The sequence below is a fragment of the Nicotiana sylvestris genome, chromosome 6 (genome assembly GCF_000393655.2).
Source record: "Nicotiana sylvestris chromosome 6, ASM39365v2, whole genome shotgun sequence".
Taxonomy (NCBI): domain Eukaryota; kingdom Viridiplantae; phylum Streptophyta; class Magnoliopsida; order Solanales; family Solanaceae; genus Nicotiana; species Nicotiana sylvestris.
The window spans coordinates 2,684,859-2,711,296 of record NC_091062.1 but is presented as its reverse complement, the minus strand read 5'-3'; the positions used below and the strand labels follow the sequence as shown (position 1 = coordinate 2,711,296).

The window sequence follows — 26,438 nt, the reverse complement described above, 5'->3', positions numbered from 1 at the left end:
CATTTCTTTGTCCTTGAAACTATTCTTTTTTAACCGGTGAAGATACCCAATGGAGCAGAACAAATTAAATAAGAAAGCTTTGAGAAAGAGAGGAGGACTTGTATGTTCTGGACAAAGATGTTTGATCAGAGTAATTTAGTTGGTAAATCAGATGTATGTTTAGTTGCTAATTAACTGCTCTTCTCCTTCTTGTCCTACAACGACTTCTCAGCCTTTTTTTCTCAAATGGAAAGAAAAAGTGTGTTTCTGCTTTTATGTATATCCCTTTTGTTATTGACCAACAAGTAAAATTACCGGGATGAACTTTTAAACTTCTTTGAATTTTGCATTAATGTTATTATATAGTATGACTTTTCTCTTTCTTGGTATCCAGATCCCAAACCAAAGGAGATTCTTTTTGCCTTATTTGTTTATTGAATCTAGTATCAAATAGTTGTTGTCTATCATTCTTTAATTTCTTAGGATGTAGCAGTACTTTATTTTTAATATCGTGGATGGAGTACTTTGGATTCTTTATTTTTGTCATATGCCTCCACTGTTCCTAGCTTTATTAAAAATTTGTCCCCTTTTTCCCCAATAATTTTTAATAGTGTAACACACAATTTTGTTGATATTTTGAACGTGAATGAGTAACACATGACAACGCCTGATATGTAATTAATGAGAATATTTTCAAGTGATTACTTGTAAAAATTATCAATATTGTGTGATTTATCACGAAATACATGTTATCTTCATACATATAAATTTTTATACAAACATTTCAAGAGTATTGATTAGATACTAGAGGAAAAAAGTAAAATTTTGAGGATTTTGCAAACGTTTTGGACAAAAAATGGGAGTTGTTTCACTAGGGAAGAAGGAGAGAGAAAGAATTGGATTATATATCTCCTTCTAAAAGAATTCCCCTCTCAATTTGAAGGGACTGATCAGGTGCATGTTGCTAGAAGTTATTTAGAGTAACAAGCGCATTTTTAAGCTTTTGCGGAAAATAAAGGGTATTTCATGGAATAACAAAGCAGAAATTATAGAATATTATATGAACATGATCGTTTAATTCCAAGAATAAGAAGGTAAAAAACTATAAATTTTGGTACTCTAGAGGAACTAAAATAAACCAAAGATAATTTTTTTTAAAAAAAATAACATTCTACTATATATAATAATACCTTTATGTATCAGTTCTTTATAGTGATAATAATAATTGTTAGACCAAAACCGCCTCTCCATCCATATACTCCATAAATGATGACTTTTTCATTGAGATAATGCTATAGAATATTATTAAAGAGAGGAGAATTGAAAGAAAAGCGAAAAGAAAAGAAGGTAAAGAAGAGAACAACAACCTAAGTTTCATGCTTACAAGTAGATCACAGGAGGAACTTTCGAAAAATCTATATGCAAATATAATTGTGGGATGCACATGTCAAACAAATGTGGACAAAGACATTTATTATGTCTAAAAGCAATAATAGTTCAAATTTTGTTGAAATTTCTTTTCAATTTTTAAGAAACCGGAAAGCTCATTAATTTTGATTAAATATGTATCAGCTTGTATCAGATTTACGTATGCACGGATATGTATGGTTCTTGTAGAATCATACTCTTACATGGCTTTAAAAATATTTTATGTTTGTGACTTAATAAAGTTTAAGGAATTAATATTTGTATGCATATTAAGAACTTATTTTTACATCTTCTATCTCAATTAAATTTATAAAGATAAATCCTTTTCAAATTTATTAATATTGTCTTATATTACCGCGCGAAAGCGCGGACAAGTTTACTAGTTAAGAAATAAATGCACATTTTATCCTAAATTATTGTTGTCTCTAATATCATTCATTAGTTCATCTTTATCCATAGCACTTGAAAACCAATTGCTTGAATTTTTGTTCTTTAATTTTACGGTTTGAGGCAAACTTCGAATTCGGTACTTTGACTTTCATGTTGGGCCCGGGTTCTGCACGGGCATATACCTATCTAGTATTTTTCTAAATCTCAAATTATGTATATATACAAAAAAATGATAATTAAAATGTACACATATAATGAAGATCTTATTATATATTTCGGACTCACTGATTTGAATTCTGAATTTTCGTTGTTCTTTAAATATCCATTAGAGACAAATGTCTATCTATTTCAAGAAGTAAAAATATAATGCTAGAAGTTTTTGTTATCTTTTTTTTTTCTCTCTCAAATTCAAATCCCTATAAATAGAAAATTCTCCATTTTATGTGCTGCCATACAAGGTGAAGAAAGTAGTTAACTTAGGGTTGTTCATTTGGATCGGATAACCGAAATTCAAACCGATCCATTCAATTTCGGATTTCGGATCGGATTCGGATTGGTATAATTTTAATACGATCCGATTCGAAATCCAGAATTTTTAGGGCATGTATAAATACTAAACTTTAATTCGGAGAGTTAGTACTTCTTTTACATTTTCTTACAAGTTATTACCTTTACAATTGATGGATTTAGCTATATTGACACCATAGTACTCTCATAATTGCAGAAGCATAAATTTTTCTTACTGTATAGCATCTTTTACAAAGAAAATATACATATGAGTTTGCAACTTTAAGGCATAATAATCCAATCCGAAAATCCGACCGATCCGAATCAAGGAAAATGAAGATCTAAAAATAGCAAACATAATCCAAACCGTAATGCAAAAAGGAAAAAGACCAAAAAAAAAAACAGCAACATGTGTCATCATCTGATGCAAAGTCAACTGATCTCAAGCCTTTAATCTATAATAAGAAGAAAGAACAAAAATAAGAAATTAGTATGTAATAAACTACTATAATAACAATATTGTTATGAAATAATAAAAGAAGAAGAAGAGTATTGCAGAGAAAAGTAGAGAGAGGAAATTCTTATCGATATGGGATGAATTACAATGGAATAGAACCCTCTATTTATAGGGAGAGATTGACTTAACCACCAAGCAATAAACCCTAAAATCTCTCTAAATATAGACATTCACCTTAAATAGAATTCTATTTATAACACTCCCCCTTGAATGTCTATTCAACAGATAATGTGCCTCGTTAAAACCTTAACTAAATAAAACCCAATGGGAAAAAATTGTAGAAAAGAAAAAATAGTACACATATCTAACAATACACTTTTTGGTTGCCTTATTAAAAACCTTGCAAGGAAAACCCAATGGGAAAAAAACTTGTAAGGGAAAAAGAGTGCAACACGCATTAACTCCCCTGATGAGAGCATCAATTTACATCCTTGAGTTTTCACATTCCAATCTTGTGCACCATCTTCAAGAGATCGTTGGTAGAGATTTGATAAATAAATCAGCCATATTAACTTGAATGAATATTTTGCACCTTGAAATCATCATTCGTGATACATATATAATGTCTTCATAAATATCGTGGAATGGCTCTTCAATATCTCCATAGAGGTATTCTCGCTATCACATTATCATGCTTATAGTTATAGCAAGATACATTTGTGCACAAAATGCACTGAGGAAGTAGTACTTCAAGATCAATAATTGTATATGCTTTAAGCAGTTTAAATCCTTTGGGGATTGTCATATAAGTATAGTCAAATAAGCCATTTAAAGAGACTTTAGATGCATATCAAGTTTTCATGTCATGCTAGACATATAAGATATCGAAAACTGATTGCACATACCATTGACTTTATACTTTCAAGTGTTTGAACTGCAGGTCCAAATACTTGTCTTTCATATGAAACCAATTCTATTCGAATTGCGTCTCTTCTATTTGGCCAAAATTTTTGTGTCTATATTCGATAGACTTAAGATCCTCATATATACTTAGCGCTATGATAGATGTCGTCGACGAACATTTTATATCGATTCCAACATTTTTTCATAAAGACATAACATAGAGATCTCTTCATTCATATTTTCAGTATTCATGGGATTCAATCCCAGTTTTAGTTGGTCTATTAATTAATGAGAACAAACAATATAAGAGAATTCGTAAAGAACTTTCTAGTTCTTTAATATTTACCCATGTAGATTCTCTTTTATTTTTGCACATCATACTTAAATTAATATGGCTAAACCAATTATGCCAACTGAATAAATTATCAATATTGATAAATTTCAGATTTACACATGACATGTGCATTATCAATAAACTCCAAGTTTATTATGATATGAGTTTTTATATCAATAAACATTCACTTTATTATGGCATTCTTTTATTTATGTAGTACAAATTGAAGAATAAAGCGGGTAGCTTTTCACATACATATTATCCCGCTACAAGTTGTAGTAATAGAAGATATTAAATCTTTCCTTTATTTATAGTCTCAATATAATCAACCGCTTTCGCGTATACTTTAGAACTGAATAAGTTTCTTTGAGACTTACTACAACACAATACCTTATTGGTAATCAATTGTGTTTCTCCAAAATAGTATAGTTGGCTCTTGCAGAGTTCTCAATTAATTTTGTAGTACCACATATTCATAAACATTCATATGGTAAATATTTCTTTGAAGAAGGAAGTTATACCATTATGGTAATTGTCACAAGATCTGTTTCTTGCATCACTGTTGTCCTTTAATAATCACATTACCAGATTATATTGCGTACAATAGGTACATGACCAGTGATCATTCATGCCATAATGATGACATTATTTTCTTATTTCATCTCAAACCTTCCTCTAGAGGTGAGTGTGGTATATTCACTACCACTAGCACGTTCATATTCTTCCAATAATGAATATGTATTCATAAATCACATGTTGTCACATTCACATCATGAATGGACCATAATCATCTATATGTGCTTTACAAAATCTCATGTCAAATCGATGACAATTATTATTTTCACAAAGTGAAGGATTATTTTGAGAATCCTTATTGTTCTCATTACCACAATGATGACGATTATAATTTCGTCTATTGCCACGTCCACATCCATTGATACATTCATAGTAATAATTTTGTCTTATTTCAGACTTATCACATACTGTTATCACATTCTCTAAAGGGGATGAGAATGGAGCAAATTCAATGGGACGGGTTTTCAATTCTTTGCACACAATCATACATGAATTTGATCATGGCAAGACATAGAAATTTTACCACTTTGGGTGGTTATAATTTCTTTCAAACTCCATTAGAGCTACAATCAAAATTTATCGCCTTTGCTTGTATTTAAAATCAAATTATAGAATGTCAAGAATTTGAAAGAGAAAAGTAAAATACTTACCTTAAATCCAAAATTTAATCACGAAGGAAGTTCATAGAATAATTAACAATCATTATGCTCAATCCCAAATCTTCTACTCAATTGGTTAGAGTCTCGTGCTGATAACGTATTATGAAATAATAAAAGCAGAAGAGTATTGCAGAGAAAAGTAGAGAGAGGAAATTCTTATTGATATAGGATGAATTACAATGGAATAAAACCCTCTATTTATAGGGAGAAATTGACTTAGCCACCAAGCAATAAACTCTAAAATCTCTCTAAATATAGACATTCACCTTAAATATAATTCTATTTATAACAAATATAAATTAATTTCAGCAAAAAAACAATATAAATTAAACAATCTCAGAAACTTTAACAATTTTTGTCATATTCGCACTAAATTTGTTGTTGTACTCTCAAAAATAAAATTCCAAGAAAAAGTTAAAGTAGAAAACAGAAAATACCCAGAAAAAAAAAAGAAAAAGTAAATTATACTTAAAGACATTTTAGTTCCAATTTTATTGGAGAACCCATTTTACAGTTAGTTTGTTTGCTTCTTTTTTTTGGGGAAAATTGGCTAGTTGAAAAATGGCAAGCTCTGTGGAGAAAAATGAAGTTGTTTCCATTGAACTTCCAGCTCCTCCTGGTTGGAAGAAGAAGGTAGTTCTCTCTTTTATTCAGTTCTTAAAGCTTCTTGAAAAGTTCATTTTTTTTGGGTTTCATGTAAAGTTTGATTCTTTAGCTTTGGTATGTGCAAAATTTGCTACAATGGGTTTTGTGGGTATTGTTTAATTTTGCTTATATTTGTGATTCTGTGGTTGAATTTTTGGTTTTAATGAGTAAGAGTTATTTAGGGGATAGGGTTTTGTTCAGGCTTTATGTTAGCTTATGTTTAGCCTCTAGTTTCTTGGAAAAGTTCTGATTTTTATTGAATTCATGTAAAGTTTGATTCTTTAGCTTTGGTATGTGCAAAATTTGCTACAATGGGTTTTATGGGTATTGTTTGATTTTGCTTATATTTGTGATTCTGAGGTTGAATTTTTGGTTTTAATGAGTAAGAGTTATTTAGGGGATAGGGTTTTGTTCAGGCTTTATGTTAGCTTATGTTTAGCCTCTAGTTTCTTGAAAAAGTTCTGATTTTTATTGAATTCATGTAAAGTTTGATTCTTTAGCTTTGGTATGTGCAAAATTTGCTACAATGGGTTTTATGGGTATTGTTCGATTTTGCTTATATTTGTGATTCTGAGGTTGAATTTTTGGTTTTAATGAGTAAGAGTTATTTAGGGGATAGGGTTTTGTTCAGGCTTTATGTTAGCTTATGTTTAGCCTCTAGTTTCTTGAAAAAGTTCTGATTTTTATTGAATTCATGTAAAGTTTGATTCTTTAGCTTTGGTATGTGCAAAATTTGCTACAATGGGTTTTGTGGGTATTGTTTAATTTTGCTTATATTTGTGATTCTGAGGTTGAATTTTTGGTTATAATGAGTAAGAGTTATTTAGGAGATAGGGTTTCGTTCAGGCTTTATGTTAGCTTATGTTCAGCCTCTAGTTTCTTGAAAAAGTTCCAATTTTTATTGAATTCATGTAAAGTTTGATTCTTTAGCTTTGGTATGTACAAATGTGCTACAATGGGTTTTGTGGATATTGTTTGATATTGCTTATTTTTGTGGTTCTGAGGTTGAATTTTTGGTTTTAATGAGTAAGAGTTATTTAGGAGATAGGGTTTTGTTCAGTCTTTATGTTAGCTTATGTTCAGCCTTTAGTTTCTTTGAAAAAGTTCCAATTTTTATTGAATTCATGTAAAGTTTGATTCTTTAGCTTTGATATGTGCAAATTTGCTACAATGGGTTTTGTGGGTATTGTTTAATTTTGCTTATATTTGTGCCTTTCAGGTTGAATTTTTTTGTTTTGATGAGTAAGAGTCATTTAGGAGATAGGGTTTTGCTCAGGCTTTATATTCGATTAGCTCATGTTCAGCCTCTGTTTTCTTGAAAAAAGTTCCAATTTTTATTGATTTCATGTAAAGTTCGACTATTTAGTTTGGTACTTGCAATTTCTTTTAAAATGGGTTTTGTGCGTATTGTTTAATTTTGTGTGGTTATGTTATGTGATTCAGATGTTAAATTCTTGTTTTGGAAGAGTAAGGGTATATGGTTTTCCCCAGGCTTCCTATTAGTACATGTTCAACTCTCTATGTTTGCTTGAGAAGTTCCCCATTTTAGCGATTTCATGTAAAGTTCGTTTCTTTAGCTCTCGTATTTGCAATTATGTAATTTTCTGGTTCTGGGGTTGAATTTTTGGTTTTGAAGAGTTAGAGTAGTTCAGGAGATAGTGTTTCTGAGGCTTTAGGAGGAAGTTTAGTCTTGTTTTTGTAGATTTTCTGCAAGAAATGTCAATCAGTATTAATAGTATGAATCTGGGTGTTCTTTGATGTTGAGGTTTTCCAGCTTCTATAAGTTAGATTTACGCAATTGAAGCTGGAGTTCGAGGCATTTCTTCTTGTTCTTAACTTCATATTCTTTTGTAGTGCGCAGAAGTACTTCGTTCTGCGTTTTGGTTTGTTTTATCATAAGTAAAGCTTCATATAGTCGAGCCCAACCTGTTTGGGGCTGTGGCTTAGTTGTTGTTGTTGTATAAGTAAAGCTTCATGCGTTCGTGCTATAGAGGAGAGAATCAGGTAATCCCATTTAGCAGTACTGCAATTATGTCCAATGGATACAGAAAAGCAGTTTTTTTTATCAGGATGAGCTGGTTGTGCAGTAACAGCGAAATTAAATGCACTTGAGTTTTTTTGTTGCGTATTAGAGGACTTTAAAACTTCGGAAAATATTGTTTCCTCTTTTCCTACTCATAGTAATCTTTCTTGCATCCCTATGGTTTTCCCCATTTATTGCAGGACATGCTTTTTGTTTCTCTTAAACCGCCTTAAACCAATGTTAATTAGCTTGGAAATATTTTAAGCTCTAAAAGGATAAAAAGTTGAAAACTGCAGGTTTACGGTTAAGTAAGATTGGCTTGGATGCATTTTTGCCAATTTTTTGAAAACCTTAGAAGGGAGGAGGAAAGATGAGAGGAAACCGGGCATAGGATTAGCAATACAAAAAATGGGAATTTAGACTAAGTTTCAAATATAAGCCTTATCCATCATGAAGGTACTGATTTTGAACCACTATGTTGCTAGAATAAAATATTATGTAGCAAAAACCTGAAAACAACAACAACATACTCAGTGTAGTCCCACAAGTGGGGTATGGAGCAAAAACCTGAAAAGCATTTCAAAATTTTCGATTGGTGCAAAAGTAAGAAATGATGAGGTTGAAAAGTGCTTTTCATCTGCATGTAATTATAGAGCGTATAGGTGCCTGGACTTGGTTCCTTTAGATCTGAGACATGTTAACAAGACCTTGATCGAAAATATTTCTCTCTCGATCAGAAGGATAGTTAGGTGCCTAGTAGGTTATAATGATTTAAGTTTCTAAAGACTCTCTTGCTCAACTGGCTTTTGATGTTGAGAGGAGAAGTATGTTATGTAAAATAGAAAACCTTTTTATTGGAGCTAGAAAACTGTGATTCAGGTATGCAAAAGACCTCTTTGTTTTTGAGATTCTTTACAAAAATAGCTGGCCGGATTCACTGTTTATTTTCCCTAGTCGGTATATATGGATTACACACTTATTTTTAATGGTTATACACATACTTTACATGGATTATTACATATACTTTACATTCGCCAGCTATTTTTAGTTTAAGTGGTTGGGCGGACGGCTATTTAGGTTAATTCTATTTTTTTTTTCATGATCTTCATGTTAATTCATAATGATAGAATATGGTACACTTTGATAAGAAAAGAAAGAAAATCAATCACCATCAAAATACAATCAAGCTATACTCTATTTATAAGATCCTAGAATATTCTAGAATATATACGAGATTCTAACATGAACAATCTGTTATGTAATCCTAGGGCGAGTTTGTTTCCTTTCTAGTAAATTCATCTATACTACAAAATAAGAATTTAAAACAGGCGATCATGTCTTTCAGCTGTGTGCTAAAGATGACTTGTTTGATGTCCCAATTTAAATGCAGAATCTGTCATATCTTCACCGGGAGGGAGAATCCATAGGATTCTATTCGGGGAAACAGATGAATTTATACAATTGAAACTCTACAGAATCTCATTTGATTAAGAGGAGAAACTTCATAGGAAGCCCTTTAGCTCTGATATTGATTTTCTACTGAAATTGCCATTGGATGTGGCTGTGCAGCTTACAAACTGTGTGCTAACTTATATCTTCATGCATACTAGTTAAGCAGTAGATTTGTGTATTTGTTGCATTATCTTTATATATAGTGGGGGTTGTGTTTCGGAAAGACTCCTAAATTACTTAAAACTCCGTTGAGCCCTCTTTTATTTCCTTTTCCATCTATCAATCTTTCGTTGCCCACAGGACTTTGGTCTAGTGGTGAGAGCGCAGAGCGTGATCTGTGGGTTAGCCGCATGTCATGGATTCAAACCCTGCCGCAGAACAAAATTAAGTGGAGAAGGGTAGAGGGATAGATCCATTATCTACCGAGTTCCGTACTGTGGACAACTGACTCTTTCTGTTCCTTTGCAGTTTCTGCCTAAAACAGGAGGTACTCCAAAGAAGAATGAAATTGTATTTACTGCACCAACAGGGGAGGAGATCAGCACAAAAAAACAGCTGGAACAGTACCTGAAGTCGCATCCCAGTGGTCCACCAGTAGCAGAGTTTGATTGGGGAACTGGTGATACTCCAAGAAGATCCTCAAGGATTAGTGAAAAAGCAAAGGCAGCTCCATCTCTGGCAGAAAGTGAGCCTGCTAAGAAACGAGGCAGAAAGTCCTCAGCTTCAAAGAAGGATTCCAATGAAGTCCCTGAAGAAACAGAAGCAGCAAAGGACGACGACATGGAAGAAGCTGAAGAACATGAGAAGGATACTGCAGCAGTGGAAGCTGAGAAGGATGTTGAACAAAAACAAGACGAGAACCAAGATGAGACTCAAGATGGAGAGAGCGAAATAGAGAAGAAAGAGGAAGCTGAAGCTACTGAGAAGGATGTATCAAAGAAAGATGAAACCGAATCTTCTGAGAATGATGGAAAGAAAGACGAAAGCCAAAATGCTGATGGCAAAGTAGAAGATGCTCCTTCTGAAGAAACTCAGGTTGAGAAAGATGTCGAGATAGCTGATAACGTTGGACATTCCAAAGATGTTGAAGAGGCCCCTGGTGATAAAGTAGCTGATGATCTTGAAGCTACTAAAATGAATGAGGAGGAAAAGGATGTACAGGTTGAAGAAAAAGTAGCAAACATGCCTACTGAAACAGTGACATCAGATTCTATCGCTGCTGAGGAAAAGAAGCATCAAGCGGAAGGAGAACAGAACGATGAGCAGAAAAATAGTGCTGCAACGACGAGCACTGAAGATCAACATAATCTGATGAACAGTGAAATAAGTAAGGTGGAGGGTGAAGTAACTGAGAATGGCAGCAACACTAATGAGGCCAAGCCTTGAACAGCAGTTGAGTAGCTTCGTGCCACTTCTCTGTTCTCTCTCTGTCTAACCTTTTGCTCTTTTTGCTTCTTTTCGATGACTGTATTGTCGCGAATTATAGATACTCTAATTGTTCACAAGACGTCTGTATGCAAAATCTTAGATTTAGGACCTAAATATTGCTCTGGTAGGATTTATCGCCTGCAGAGATATTTCTACCATTACTAATCTATGTCATCGATTAGACCTTCAGCAGAAACACTAATTGTGCTGAGGTAATTTGTAGTTGTCAAGATCGGCATAGATCGTTGTATGAAACTCAGTGATATAAGCTTATATAAAGACTTTTGTGTTATCTCGACTAATGAGGGAGTTGGCTAATGCGAGTTGCTGCAGTTTGTTGTGGAAGTGATTATGTTCTTACCTTTCATTAATACATCAATCAATCAGCTATCTCAATCAAAAACTAGTTTTGATGATTGCTCAGTTGGTCTTTGTCCAAGGTTGTATAATTTTTCTTAGCTCAATCTAAGGATTAATCCTGTTGTTGGCTTGATGCAAATTGACAAGTTTATTATGCTGCAATGCTGAAATTTCAATAGCTTGTTCCCTTTTCAAAAGCAATAAAATATCCAGATTAGGGTAGCTCGGTGCACCAAGCTCTTGCTATGCGCGGGTCCGGGGAAGGGTGGGACCACAAGGGTCTATTATACGCAACCTTATCCTACATTTTTGCAAGAGGTTATTTCCACAGCTCGAACCCATGATCACCTGGTCACATGGCAGCAACTTTACCAGTTATCCCAAGGCTCCCCTTCAAATTGTGCGCTGGCAGAAGCAAAAGAAAAAAGAAAGCTGATAACAATAGTCTAGTCATTTTGCTCAGAGATTAAGCTACAACTGGAACTCAAATACATTGTATATTTTTCATTTGACAGAGGGTAAAAAACAATGAAAAAGATTATTTCTTTGTGGATACATAAACAGTAAAAGTAATGTCAATGGTGAAAACATGTTGGCATGGACCAAATTTTCTCAATTCTCATATAGTAATAGGCATCAGATACAAGAGGGAAATGCTAATTCCTTTTGCTTCAAAGCCCTTTTAGCTCTTCAACCAATCCTGTTAATGTTGTCCATTTCTCAAATGCACTTGCTGATGCCAAAAAAGCTGTCTTTGTTCCTTCAATGTCATTCTTAGTAACTGCATAACACATAATAAACAAGAAAAATGGTTAACTTTCATTGCCAAAAGTACATATCTCTTGATCTTATGGCACCCGAGGGCGTGGCCTAATGGTCAATAAAATGGGTGAAAATCATGGGAGACCAAGGTTTAAACTCTAACAATAATAACAACAACAACAACAGACCCAATGTAATCCCACAAGTGGTGTTTGGGGAGGATAGTATGTACACAGACCTTACCCCTACCTTCAAGAAGAGAGGTTGTTTCCGAAAGACCCTCGGCTTAGGAAAGATAAAAGGAAAGGCAACAGCAAACACACCAATTAGAAAACCAAGGTTTAATTTCCAACCGAGACAAGAAAACGCCACATAATTTCTCCCATTTGCCTAAGCCATAGTGTCAGAGTTACCTAGTACTTGTGCTGGTGAAAGATAACAGGTATCTAGTGAATAGTCGAGGTGCGAGCAAACTAGTCCGGACACTACCATTAGCAAGAAAAAGAAGAAGAAAAAGTCTTGATCTTATGATTACTGGTTTCTCAAGGGAAACATTACCTGATGAAACTAGAGAAGATAGCGAAGAATTGAAGGAATCAATCTCTGTTTTCTCCTCATCGCTACCACTAAACTGTAAAAACTCGAATAAAACAATAGTCAGTGCACATGAACATCATTTGCAAAATAGACAATGTGAGAAATATGTGCATGAAATAGAAAGATCAACTAAAAAAACCTTGTTGAATGCTGAATTAACTTTCTGAACCCAATCTGCATCAATGCTTTGGCCAAGAACTGAACTTGCAGCTGATAAATCATTCTTCTCTATTGCTTGACCTACTATACTGAGCTTGTATACCAAATCTTGCAAGTATCCTTCACCATTGTACATTGTATATAATAAGTGAGAGTTAACAAATCTACACTTCAAAATCTTCTTAACATTACTGCAAGATTTCATTAATTAACAAATTAAGCAATGTTTCAGGGTGGAATCAGCCACTGATGCTTCAGGATAGGCTACCTACATCATACCCCTTGGGGTACGGCCGTACCCAGACGACCCTGCGTGAATGCGAGATACTTTGTGCACCGGGCTACCCTTTTTCTAACGGATTAAGCTAGTTTCAATTACATGCAGATAAGATTATTAGGCCATTTTTCCTGGTTAGAAAAGTACCATGTATTCGGGAACAGGGGCAGATGTAGCTCACCAACTACGAGTTCATCTGAACCCATAACTTTCAAGACGTAGTAGAGATATATACGTAAAAACTTACTAAAATCCCAATAAATATGAAATCCGAACCCATAACTTTAACAATACAATGAGTTTATTGCTAAAAATCTTAAAAGTTGAACCAATTACAGTTAAATCCTGGATCCGCTTCCGAATCAGGTGTACATCGAAATTCAAGTCTAACTGCTACAAGGACTTAAATTCTATACCTTTGTAGCTGTCACACTTCATTATCTACCTAAGATGATTCAGGTAATTGACTACTCAAACAATTTGGCATCCCTACTTAGGAACTTTCTGGTGTTGCATTCTTTTCTGATAAAATAAACTTGATTGCGATCCATAAATAAAAAGATGAAACTAAATAACTAGGTTGATTTCTCATTATGATACTATACTTAATGCTTAAGACAATGTAAGCTAGTAAAAGGACAGTCCGGTACACTAAGCTCCCGTTATGTGCGGGGTCCGGGTAAGGGCTGGACCACAAGGGTCTATCGTACGCAACCTTACCTTACAATTCTGCAAGAAGTTGTTTCCACAGTTCGAACCCGTGAACTCCTAGTCACATGGAAGTAACTTTATCGGTTACGCCAAAGGTCCCCTTCGTACAATGCAGACTAGTCAATTAACAATATAGTTTCCTTTTTGAAAGTCGGTAATCAAATGTTCAACTAAAATACAAAGTTAAATATGGTAATATGTCAAATATTTAACTAATACACTGGATTTTTTGTTGCTTTTCTCATTCTGCAAACAACATTTTAAACAAAAACCAGTCAAACCTTTATTTTACCAACTTACTGATATGAAAACAAAGAACCTTATATTATCAACTGCAGTACAATGGTGAAACTTGGGAAATGACAGAACCTAATATTCACTTTAATTGGGTAACTTTTGAATTCTCTATATCTCAATGTCCAACCTGTACTTTTATAGTCATATTGTACAACTCCAAGAATTAGTCCCCTAAACAAAACTTACCCACCGAGGGGAACCTTGGAGTAACGGTAAAGTTGTCTCCGTGTGACCTATCGGTCACGGGTTCGAGCCACAGAAGTAACCACTAATACTTGCATTATGTTAGGCTGTCACACCCCTTGGAATGCGGCCCTTTCCCGGATACTGCGTGAATGCGGGATGCCTTGTGCACCAGTGGCGGAGTTAGAATTTTCGTTAAGGAGTGTCAAAATATATAAAAGTAAACGTACCAAAAAATTAAGGGGAGTCAATACATAGTATATATACATATAATTTATTTTTTTTACCTACCTACACATTATATTTTTTCCGCGAAGGGGTGTCATTTGATACCCCTTCCTATAAGGTGGCTCCGCTACTGTTGTGCACTGGACTACCTTTGAAACAAAACTTAACCACCGAAGGGGAGCGTTGGAGCAACAGTAAAGTTATCTCCGTGTGATCTATAAGTCATAGGTTCGAGCCGTGGAAGCAGCCACTAATGCTTGCATTAGGTTAGTCTATCTACATCACATCCCTTAGGATATGGCCCTTCCCCGGACCTGCATAAACGCGGAATGCCTTATACACCGGGCTACCTTTTAAACAAACCAAATAAGGGGTGCTTCAGTAAATGTATCACATAACAACTATTCAAACTATACTTAATTTTACTAAGGAAATTTTCAAGAAACAAGAAAAGATATTTTTTTACCTTTCTCCTTAGTAGAGGAATTGATAATGCCTTGTCTTTCAAGCCTCTTTTTTCTATCCTTTTTCACTTTTTCCATCAGCTCATCATCCTCATCAGCTTCTAAAATTGCAGCATTGGCATTAAAATTGCCATTACCAGCTAAAGATAGCAATAAACTCGATGCAATGCTAATTGACAAGCTTCTTTTGCTAATAATTAAAGGATTAAAACTAGGTACATTATTTTCTGCTTTGCACACAATTAATTGTCTCTTAACACTGATTTTTTGGACTGTTAAATTGGACAAAGAAGATGGTTGAAGAGAAGGAAGAAAAGATTTAGGATTTGAGAGGCACACAGTTGCCATTTTTTTTTTCTTTTGTTTTTTTTCCTTTCTTTTTCTTTTTCCTCTTAAATTTCTCTGTTTTTTCAGTTAGTATATGGTGGCAGTGTAACAAGTTGGAGTATAGAGGATAAGATTACAAGATTTCCCTCATATCAGAACCATTCTCAAGTCATTAAAATATGAAGGGTATTTCAGTCATTTTATGACCAAACAAACAAAAAACTGAAAGAAGCAAATAAAATTAAGAGAATATCCTATCTTCCACTGTTCCCACATGACCAGTTAATATTTAACTTCTTTAGTAAGGAAAAACACTTGGGCTCGAATCCCAGCAACCATATATTTTTGGTCGACGATTTATCGAAAACAGTCTTTCTATCCTTACAAAGTAGAGGTAAGGTTTGCTCACACAAACTCCACTTGTAGAATTAATTAAGGCTGCAAGGTAAAATTGCGGCAATAAACAAATTGAATGTACGTTATAAGAAAAAAATGAAATTGGATCAACTTAATCTTTTTATCTTAATTTCATTTGATCAATTAAAAACTACGTACAACCAAAACTTGTTAAAGAGACGTCTAAGTGGCTACATACCACTGCATGCATGAAACGCGGGTCCGTTTTTAAGATTTATGTACTGACATTGTAAAAATTATTGAATATTGGGTTTGGGTCGCGGATCGTCTATATAGACTGACTCGACCTGTTTTTAAAGGAGATATGATTAAGGGAAGTTACCTAGGGAAGGTTTAACTGCTAAAATAAAATTACCGCACGTTAAGAAGTAAGTGGGAGCGTGAGGATCAACATGGGTCAGTTGAGTGTGTAATCACATGCATAAATTGACTGAAGTATATATTGATGAGTTAAACTTGTAATATTGTCTCTAATAACAGACATGACATCGAAAAGTATCATTGATGACGTGAACAAGGGTGACAAACTGAATGGTGAAAATTACGACATCTGGAGTCGTAAGATGTGGTATGTACTCGAAGAGAAAGATGCTCTTGAAAGTATTAACCATGCTATGAGTCACCCAGAGGAGGGTAACACTACCCAACACATGAGGGATCTGAAAACTTACAATATTTGGAAAAAGAAAGATTCCACTGCACGTGGAATTATTGTAAGTTCAGTTGTTGATGATCTCATCCACGAGTGTGAGCAATATCCTACTGCTCAAGCCATGTGGGCACATTTAAGAGAGGCATATGGGGGTATAACTGTGTCTCGCCTTCGACAGCTGACACGTACAAAAAGTGCCATGATCACAGTGTCAAGAAACATCTAAGAGTGATATCAAATATGATTGCTCAACTCAAAAGTGTTGGCCATGTTCTCTCTGACGAGCAGCAGGTTCAGGCAGTGATTCGGTCTCTTCCCAATAATTGGGAACATCTGAAGGTTAACTTAACCCACAATGATAGCATCAAAACTTTTGCTGATGTTGCCCATCATGTGGAGCTTGAAGACGAGCGGCTTGGTGCTGCTAAAGCTGTACCTAATGCCTTTGTGGCAGAATCAAGTGGTACAAAGATATCCAGCTTCAAGCGCAAGAAAAACTTGAAAAATGATGGAAAGGGTAAGGAGACCGGAGAAGGATCCTCCAAGAAAAGAAACAAGCCAAATTCGAAGAAAGGAAAACGGCTCTACATGAAGAAAGACAAGAACAAGATGAAGTGCTACAATTGCCAAGTCCTAGGACATTTTGCTCGTGAATGCACTGAGCCAAAAAAGGTAGCATTTCAAAACGCACCTCTAAGTGCTCTATATGTTTTTAGCACTGTTTTACTAACTGAATCTTATCCTATGTGAATTACAAACTCAGGGGACACCGACCATGTGAGCCGCAATAGAGAAGCGTTTATAGAGTTTTGTCGAGTTCCACCTAGATCAAAACATCTGTATGTTGGAAATAATGCAAAGCTTGAAGTCAAAGGGATAGACACTTGCAGAATGGACATGCGTGGTGGCCGATATTTGATGTTGCATGACGTCCTATATGTTCCAGAGATTCGGCGAAACTTAGTCTCTGTGTCTGTTCTTCTAGATTTAGATTTCAATTTGAATTTAGTCGCAATGGTCCTAGAATTATTAAGACAATATTTTTTTATGGTTTTGGACATTGTTATGATGGTTTTATTGTGTTAGATTATAATCCTTCTATGTATAACTATTATGTTGACTGTTGTGTTATGGCATGTTATTCTAATAACAATAATGTTGATGTTATTACATGGCATGCAAGATTAGGTCACATAGGGCAGGATCGAATGGATAGATTAGCTAAGGAAGGACATCTAGGTTCTTTCTCTAAAATTGAAATGCCAACTTGTGAAAATTGTCTTGCAGGAAAGATTATACGTAAATCATTTGGAAAGGCTAAGAGAGTTGATTTTCCATTGCAATTAATCCATTCTGATATCTGGGATCCAATGAGTGTGAGGGCTAGGTCTGGTGCTTTATATTTCCTTACATTAATTGATGATTTCATACACTTTGGTTATGTCTATTTGATTTCTCATAAATCTGAAGCACTAGAATGCTTTAAGAAATATTTGAATGAAGTTGAGAATCAATTAGACAAAAGGGTTAAGACCTTAAGATCCGATAGAGGGCGTGAATATCTATCAAAAGAATTTGAAGAATTGTGTAATGAAAAGGGCATCACCAGACAGTTAACTATTCCGTACACAACTCAATAAAATGGTGTAGCAAAAAGGAGGAATAGAACACTATTGAATATGATAAGGTCCATGATGGCGCAAACAAATTTACCTATCTCCTTTTGGGGAGATGCGTTATTGACTGCAACTTACATATTGAACAAAGTGCCTTCTAAATCAGTTTTTTACTCCTTATGAGCTATGGACTGGTCATAAACCAAACTTAAAGGATTTACAACCTTGGGGTTGTGCTGCATAAGTAAAAAATGAAGTGTTACTGAGATTGAATCACGAGGTATCACATTTCTAGAAAATAATTTTTCAAAGAAGGGCGAGGTAAAGAATGGAGAGCCTCTTTATGAATGTTGAACTCAGACAGTCAGCAAATGTCTTCTGACACAGTTGATAATCAAATTGATCAAGATCTTATTCTTGATCCGAGTGGGAGTGTGAACTCTCAATCACAAAATCCTTCTAACGAACCTGAATTTCAACTACGAAAGAGTCCCGGGAAAAATATACCCAAACGTACTTATGAAATAAAATATTATGTTTTCTTGGTATCTCCCACAAAAATGGGTGAGCCAAAGTCAGTGACTGAGGCTTTATGATGAGTGGATGAAAGCAATGAAAGAAGAACTAAAGTCCATAAAAACCAACAAAGTCTAGGATCTAGCTGACCTTCTGCCTGGGCATAGAGCAATTGGGAACAAATGGGTTTTCAAAGTTAAACGCAAAGCGGATAGGTCAATAGAAAGATACAAAGCACAATTGGTGGCAAAAGGCTTTACCCAAGAAGCTGGAATAGATTATGAGGAAACATTTTCACCAGTTGTGAAGTTTACCTCAATTCGCTTACTTTTGGCTATTGTTGCACGTTTGGATATAGAATTACATCAAATGGACGTGAAGACAGCTTTTCTCAATGGAGAACTAAACGAAGAAATTACATAGAACAACCTGTAGGCTTCATCGTTAAAGGCCAAGAAAAGAAGGTCTGTAAATTGAAAAGATCTATTTACGGTTTGAAACAATCTTCAAAGTAATGGTATTTTAGATTTCATAAGGAGGTGATCTCGTATGATTTCACCATGATCAGTGAAGACCATTGCATTTATGTGAAGAAGTCCAATGGGATGTTTGTAATTCTTTCTCTTTATGTGGACGATATTTTATTAGCCAGAAACAATTTGGAGTATTTGAAAACTATCAAGTCATGACTTTCAAAGTCATTTGACATAAAAGATATGGGTGAGGTAGATTATATCCTTGGAGTTAAGATTCAAGGAGACCGTTCCAAAAAGTTATTGAATCTATCTCAAGAAACTTATATAATGAAAATTTTGGAGCATTTTCGCATGAATAGTTGCAAATCCATAGATACTCCTATAGTGAGAGGTGAAACTTTAAGCCTTGAAATGTGGCCCAAGACTAAAAATGAAAAGGAAAACATGTCTCGAGTTCCTATGCAAAGCATGATAGCTGATCCTTTTACAAAGGCGATATCTAGAGACATGTTTGAGAAACATGTTATGGCTCTAGGTTTGCGAAGGATATGGACATATTTATGTATTGTAAAATGACTTTAGTATTATAATATGCTCATTAATATTTAACTCTTGAATTTATGCTTATACCTCGTATGCATGTGATGAATGTTTTGTTGATAAAGTGTGTCAAACAAGTCGCGAGATTTGCTCTCTCATACAAGCAATCGCCTCTTATGTTAAGAATGAAGAGATGAGACCTTATAGAACCTTGGATAATGCGAGGTTATATTTACTTGTAAATGTCGGTCTTGACAATTAATCAGACTTTCGAATTTCACTATTCGATTATGACTTGTTTTGTAAGCTAGATGCGAGTTTCTCTAAGAAGATGGTTTGAGGATTATTGAAATGAGAAACTCGGGTTAGACATTTGGAGGTGTCTAGACCAAAATATGTACGGTGTTGAATGATTAAAAGAATAAGGCACACACGCCAATATAAGGTGAGAACACTGTAACATGTGTTTCATACCACATGTGCTATCGACCATGGGATAATGGAAGAATGAATTCCTACTTCTTCATTGTGTGAGATCCCAAAGAAGTTATATCAACTTTTATTAGAATATCCTTTGACATTTTACTGTCTCTTGAAGTGCCAATCAGTGTTGCTACTTTAGCATGTCACTAATAGTCATAAGTGATTCGGCAATGCACTGCATATCTAGGAAAGCAGTTGATTTGGAATGAAAAGATTCGAGTATAAAGGGAAGACGACTAAAATTTAATAATTTAACCTGTATTCATTGGTCGATCATTACATTTACCATGAAGGTATTGGATGTAATTGTGGATACAAAGTTAAACATAAACTCAACCTCTTCTTGAGGATGAGGGATCAGATGATTAGCTACTAGAGTAGTCAATAATGTCTGGGGTATTGCGAGTAATAATAATTTCATCATAGTAGTAGTGAATCCTTTTCGCATGTAATTGGATTTCTACGTAGAGCTATTAAACAACCTTAAAGGGTATAAGAATAATGTAGCTCTTGATGCTCGCAGGTCGCACGATCTATTTACCAGTATGAATTACGTGTGTTTTTTTTTTACATAGCACTGGTTTGGGTCTAGCCCATCATGTACAAAGTGGGAGATGTTGGATATTGGGTTTGGGTCGTGGGTCGCCCATATGGACTGACCCGACCTGTTTTTGAAGGAGATATGATTAAGGAAAGTTACCTAGGGAAGGTTTAACTCCTAAAATAAAACTACCACACGTAGAGAAGTAAGTGGGAGCGTGAGGATCAACGTGGATCAGTTTCTCGGTATTTTTTTTTTCTCTGACAACTTCCCTTCTCTATATAATTGACGCTTCCCTTCTTCAGAAACAAACACTTTGAGAAATCCTCTCTACAAAGATAGAAACACATTACAAGCAAAGAAGAAGGTATTTAGTTCGTGAACAAGAATTTCGTTTCCAAGAGAGACAAAATTGGATTGGGGCAATTGATTGGAACAAATTCAGCAAAAATCTTCCGCTGTTGTTAACATGTACACAAATTCGATGTCCCCGTTACTCGTTTTTCTAATCATCAAAATATTTACATAATCATGATATTTTAAAACCAACTGCATAGATAAACTTTTATTCTAAGCATGAGTTAGCATACCCTATTAACAAGATTATTTAAAAAGAGCTCAAATGTATATACTAGATACATTTGGTAATTATTCAAATTATTGTATGGACGTCTTCTAGATTGTATTGCGGCATATCTTCGTTGGCAAGATTATTAAAAATTGGTAACTTTCTCTATTTCTTTCAAAACTAATCCGAAGTAACTTAATTAACAAACTTATCTATCGTCTAAACAAGACATCTAATTTTGCTTGAAAAGATCGAGTAACAAACTGGAGTAATTATTTTCACTAAAAAAAGTTTTGTTTTGTTTTGTTTTGTTTTTGTTTTTGTTTTGGTCTTTTTTTTGTGAGTTTTTTTTTTTTTTTGGAATATCTTTAGTATTAGGTGAACCGTCAAGGATTATTGTGAGAGAATTTAATTTTGTGTTTTCTGTCAAAAAAGATGAAATAAAATGAAACATGCTTGAAACTAAAAAGGGACAGAAAATTTGTACAAGAAAACTATTTATTTTTTTGGAAAATAAAAGTGTCACCAAATGACCCAAACAGTATATTTCACAACTTACCAACTTGACTTCCACGAATTCACATTAAATTTCACATTTACATGTCAGCACAAGGGCAGCTCAGTGCACAAAGTATTTTATATTTATCCAAGATTCGGGAAAGGGCCGCACCCTAATAGGTATGATACAGATAGTCTATTATAATGCAAGTATTAGCGGCTGCTTCCGCAGCTCGAACTCGTGACCTATAGGTCACACGGAAATAAATTTTTATCATTGCTCCAAGGCTCCGTCACAATCTTAGCCACGTGTCATGCATAAAATAGCTGACTTTGGTCTTTCAAAAATCAAATGCCCCAACAACTGCCTTTGCTCTGCTGCTTATATATATATATATATATATATATATATATATATATATATAGAAAGATCATAGCCACCCTCATGACTTCAATTTTGAGCTTTTTTCCTTCATAAAAAACACAAAGATATACTATACATATAGAGAGAGAAAGCTAAAGATTTAGAGAGAGAGAGATATTTAGTTCTCTATAGTAACATAAAAAAGCAGAATGTCAAGAAAATTGAATTTGGCTATGTTAGTAGTAGCAACTGCTTTGTTCAATATTTCAATGGCACAAAATACTTATGTAGTAGGTGATGCTTTGGGTTGGACTGTACCTCCTGGCGGAGCCGCCGCTTATTCCACCTGGGCTGCCGGCCGGAAAATCTTCTCAGTCGGCGACACTCTTGGTAATGCTCAAAATAGTAATAGTGTCACATAAAACGATTTTTTTTTGTTATTGAAAAATGATTTAAAATATTCTTCAGCTATACGAAATATTTTAATTTTATCACTAATTATACTTTGGATCTATTCATACTTTAATGTTAGTAAACTGTCTCGTACTTTGCCCGTGATCCTAATAATAGGTCGTTTGACCAAGCTATAAAAATCAATTTATCTTGAAAAATGTTTTTTCTCAAAAGTTTTTTTTTTTCAGTTTGTGTTTGGCTAATTAATTTGAAAAGCACTTCTGAGTAGAAATTAATGTTTTTGACAAAGCTTTTAAAATTTGGTTCTAAGTGTATTTTTCTTAAAAGTATTTTTCAGAAAAATGCTTTTGGAGATAAACTATTTTTTTCTACTTCTCCAAAACTGTTTCTGTTTTTCTTCAAAAACACTTTTTTTTCCTTTCAAAAGCTTGACCAAACACCTTAATTTTAGAAAAAAAGGAACTTTTAACAAAAAAAAAAGAAGTATTTTTGCCTCAAAAGAAACTTGGCCAAGCAGGCTATAATACTCAATAGACAAAAGCAAATAAATAAATTTGTGTAGTTTCCCGATATATTTGGACATGTAGAATTCGTCCATCCCATGCTAGAACTCCATTAAGCTCAAGGAAAAATATGAAATAATTTGCTTACAACAAGAGTATGAATGACCTTAAGGTATAACAAAGGATAAAATTAACACATATCGCTTTAAAAAAAGTGAATTTGGACAATTTTTTTTATACTAATAATTGTATTATTGACATAATTCTTATTTTTGAACAGTTTTTAACTATGCGACTGGAGCACACAATGTTGCTGAAGTATCTAAGGCTGATTTTGATTCATGTAACGCCGCAAGTCCAATTTCCATATCAATGAATGGACCAACAAACATTATATTAAACTCTGTTGGAACACATTATTACATTTGTACATTTGCAGGGCATTGTGACCTAGGCATGAAATTGGTTATAAGTGTCTCTGCTACCGCCACCTCTCTTGCTCCTCGGCTTGTACCTGTGACTTCCACTACTCCACCAACAACCGCCCCAATATCTGCTCCGGCCACGCCCACACGCACTATTCCACCACGAGCCACACCTACTACTCCACCAATGGCTACACCGATATCTGTTCCTGTCACGTTCACCACTCCACCACGAGCCGCGCCTACTACTTCATCAATAGCCACTCCAGTATCTGCTCCTATCACCCGCAGTACTCCCACTCCACCACAAGCCGCGCCTACTACTTCATCAATAGCCACCCCAGTATCTGCTCCTACCACCCGCAGTATTCCACCACGAGCCACACCTACTACTCCACCAATAGCTACACCGATATCTGTTCCTGCCACGTTCACCACTCCACCACGAGCCGCGCCTACTACTTCATCAGTAGCCACCCCAGTATCTGCTCCTGTCACCCCCAGTACTCCACCAAGAGCCATATCCACTACTCCACCAACATCTACCCCAGTATTTGCTCCGACCAATCCTACTACTCCACCAAGAGCCAAGCCAATATCTGCTCCTCCCAACCCCACTACCCCACCGATAGCCACCCCGAAATCTGCTCCTACCAGGCCCACAAGTTCACCAAGAACTAAGCGTACTACTCCACCAAGAGCCACACCAGTATCTCCTCCTGTCAACCCCACTACTCCACCAACATCCACCCCTGTATCTACTCCGGCCACCCCTACTAAGCCACCAAGAACCACCCCAATATCTGCTCCTGTCACCCCAGCTACTCCACCAAGAACCAAGCGTACTATTCCACCAACAAACACTCCAATATCCGCTCCTGTCGCACCAACTATTTCACCAAGAAGCACGTCTGCTACTCTACCAAGAGCTGTACCAGTATCTGCTCCTGTCAGCCCCACTACTCCACCAAAATCCACCCCTGTATCTACTCCGTCCAGCCCTACTAAACCATCAAGAGCCAACCCAATATCTGCTCCTGCCACCCCAGCTACTCCACCAAGAGCCAAGCGCACTATTCCACCAACAACCACTCCAGTATCTGCTCCTGCAAACCCTATTATTCCACCAACAGCTACCCCAGTATCCGCTACTGTCACCCCCACTACTCCACCAAGAGCTGCACCAGTATCTGCTCCGACCACCCCTACTAAGCCACCAAGAGCCACCCCAATATCTGCTCCTGCCACCCCAGCTACTCCACCAAGACCCAAGCGTACTATTCCTCCAACAACCACTCCAGTATCTGCTCCTGCCAACCCTACTACTGCAACAACAACCACCCCAATATCTGCTCCTTCACCAGTGGCAACTCTAGCACCTGGACCTACACCATCTAGGAGCCCTTCTGCCCCAACACCTTTATCCATTATTAACCCACCGTCTCCCGCCGCGATTCCATCGACGCCATTGGCCGATTCTCCAGTTACGCCTCTGCCTTCCCCTAGTGTCATTCCACCATCTGGTATCCCCTCTGCCCCTACACCTCCATCTTCTGCCATGCCATCTATGCCATCGATCGAGTCTCCGGTTATACCACCGCCTCCACCAAGTGCTGCTGCACCATCTTTGGCTCTTGCAACATTGCCAGTCACTTTCTTGGCCATTGCTTTAGCTAACTTGTTGAAGTAGATAATAGTATTACAATGTTATTGTATATGATTCTTTTTTTTCTCTATTTTTTTTATCTTAGATTTTCTATATAGTTTGAGACTTTTTTGTACCAATAAAGCTGAATTTTCGGGATTTCAGCTGGAAATTCATGTGTTATTATGATTATAATAAAATTCCAATTTTTAATTGCCAGCATCTTAGTTATTGTCAACTGGACTTAAGATGAAGGAAAACGATGGGAAATAATACATTCATCCACGTCGTGATACAACCATTATTCATGCAAAAATAGTTGCTTAATTTCGTTTTATATATATGGAAAATTGCCAGCAGAAAGAAATAATGTTGTTACATGAAAACAGAATTGGAAAAGTAAAGCACAGAAGGAGCAGCTGTTCTTTTATCCTTCATAATTACTTTTCATACTTCATACAAAATGGTGTGACAAATTTAGGGGAAAAAAATTCTATATAAGAAGAATTCATCCGTTCTTTTAGTACTCCTTATGTCTCATTTTATGTGATACTTTACTTTTGTAATATTTTTTTATTTAATCTCAGAATTCTAATTTACTTTTAGTGCCAAGACTTGTTGAAATCTCACTCGATATAACATTCATCTTATTATAAGGAGAGAGAAAATAAAAGGATATTTCAACCCTCACCACTACTCATTTAAAAGGATAATTTTTGTATTCTTATACTATGTTTGTCTAACATGTTAAAAATCTTTTTAAAATTTTTAAACTCCGTACTCAATCAAATATCCTCACATAATATAAAATGGAAGGAGAAATTATTATGACTCACAGTATGCGGGAGAAATGCTCAGATCATATTGTCAAGATCAATCACAATTTCTTGTGACTAAAGTTGTTTGTAATTGTCATATCATCATTCGTAGCAAAAGTTAGACTTTAAAGTATGAATTTATATTTATTTAGTACGTTGATGTTCTCTAGGTGTTGGAAGGCATTAGCTTTGATTACATTGGTATAAATAAGATAAATACAAGATTAAGGTCTTAGTCTTAGTCTCTCAGTTATGTATATAGATTACGTAGGAAATGATCATATCATAATGTCAAAATCAAAATCTCAGTTTCTTGTGATCAAAGTTGTTTGTGATTGAGATATCATTGTTCAAGGCAAAATAACAATCCCTTAAAGTACAAATTTATAATTAACTGCAGGTTGATTGATGTTTACTATGCTAATAGTCAATTTCAGCAAAGTCCAATTATAGAAGAAATGATCATATCATAATGTGAAAGATCAATCACAATTTCTGGTGATGAAAGTTAATTAATTTGTAAATTATGCCATACTATTCAAAACAAATATTGGACGAAGCCATTAAATTATGAATTATGTTTAACTTTTACGTTGATTCTAATAAGAGTATGTGTGTGGGGGGGGAGGGGGGGGGGCTATTACAACCTCAAAGATGATGACAAATTTTTATTTTTTGGATTATCCAATAAATTACGATGTCATTTTCTTGTAAAATCTATGAGTTGATAAAATAAATAATCACTATGCAGAAAAAAAGATTATAATAATTCTTCCAGACAAGCTTGAGTGGAACACTATATTTGTATTGTTGTCC

General features: G+C 35.1%; 3 protein-coding genes across 3 annotated transcripts; 1 reads left to right on the top strand and 2 right to left on the bottom strand.

The window, feature by feature from the left end:
* Positions 1 to 5,727: 5,727 nt before the first annotated feature.
* LOC104211044 (methyl-CpG-binding domain-containing protein 11-like) lies at positions 5,728 to 11,083 on the top strand. Its single transcript, XM_009760038.2, has 2 exons — positions 5,728 to 5,866; positions 9,822 to 11,083. Exons 1-2 carry the CDS (start codon positions 5,795 to 5,797, stop codon positions 10,737 to 10,739), a joined length of 990 nt encoding a protein of 329 aa, XP_009758340.1. The 5' UTR covers positions 5,728 to 5,794; the 3' UTR covers positions 10,740 to 11,083.
* Positions 11,084 to 11,594: 511 nt separating this feature from the next.
* Positions 11,595 to 15,288, bottom strand: LOC104211042 (thylakoid lumenal 16.5 kDa protein, chloroplastic). The gene is made up of 4 exons (XM_009760036.2): positions 14,822 to 15,288; positions 12,640 to 12,779; positions 12,462 to 12,534; positions 11,595 to 11,922 (listed from the first exon to the last, which is right to left on the bottom strand). Exons 1-4 carry the CDS (start codon positions 15,165 to 15,167, stop codon positions 11,813 to 11,815), a joined length of 669 nt encoding a protein of 222 aa, XP_009758338.1. The 5' UTR covers positions 15,168 to 15,288; the 3' UTR covers positions 11,595 to 11,812.
* A 7,865-nt stretch (positions 15,289 to 23,153) lies between these two features.
* Positions 23,154 to 24,824, bottom strand: LOC104211045 (uncharacterized). Its single transcript, XM_009760039.1, has one exon. It carries the CDS (start codon positions 24,822 to 24,824, stop codon positions 23,154 to 23,156), a length of 1,671 nt encoding a protein of 556 aa, XP_009758341.1.
* Positions 24,825 to 26,438: the final 1,614 nt, after the last annotated feature.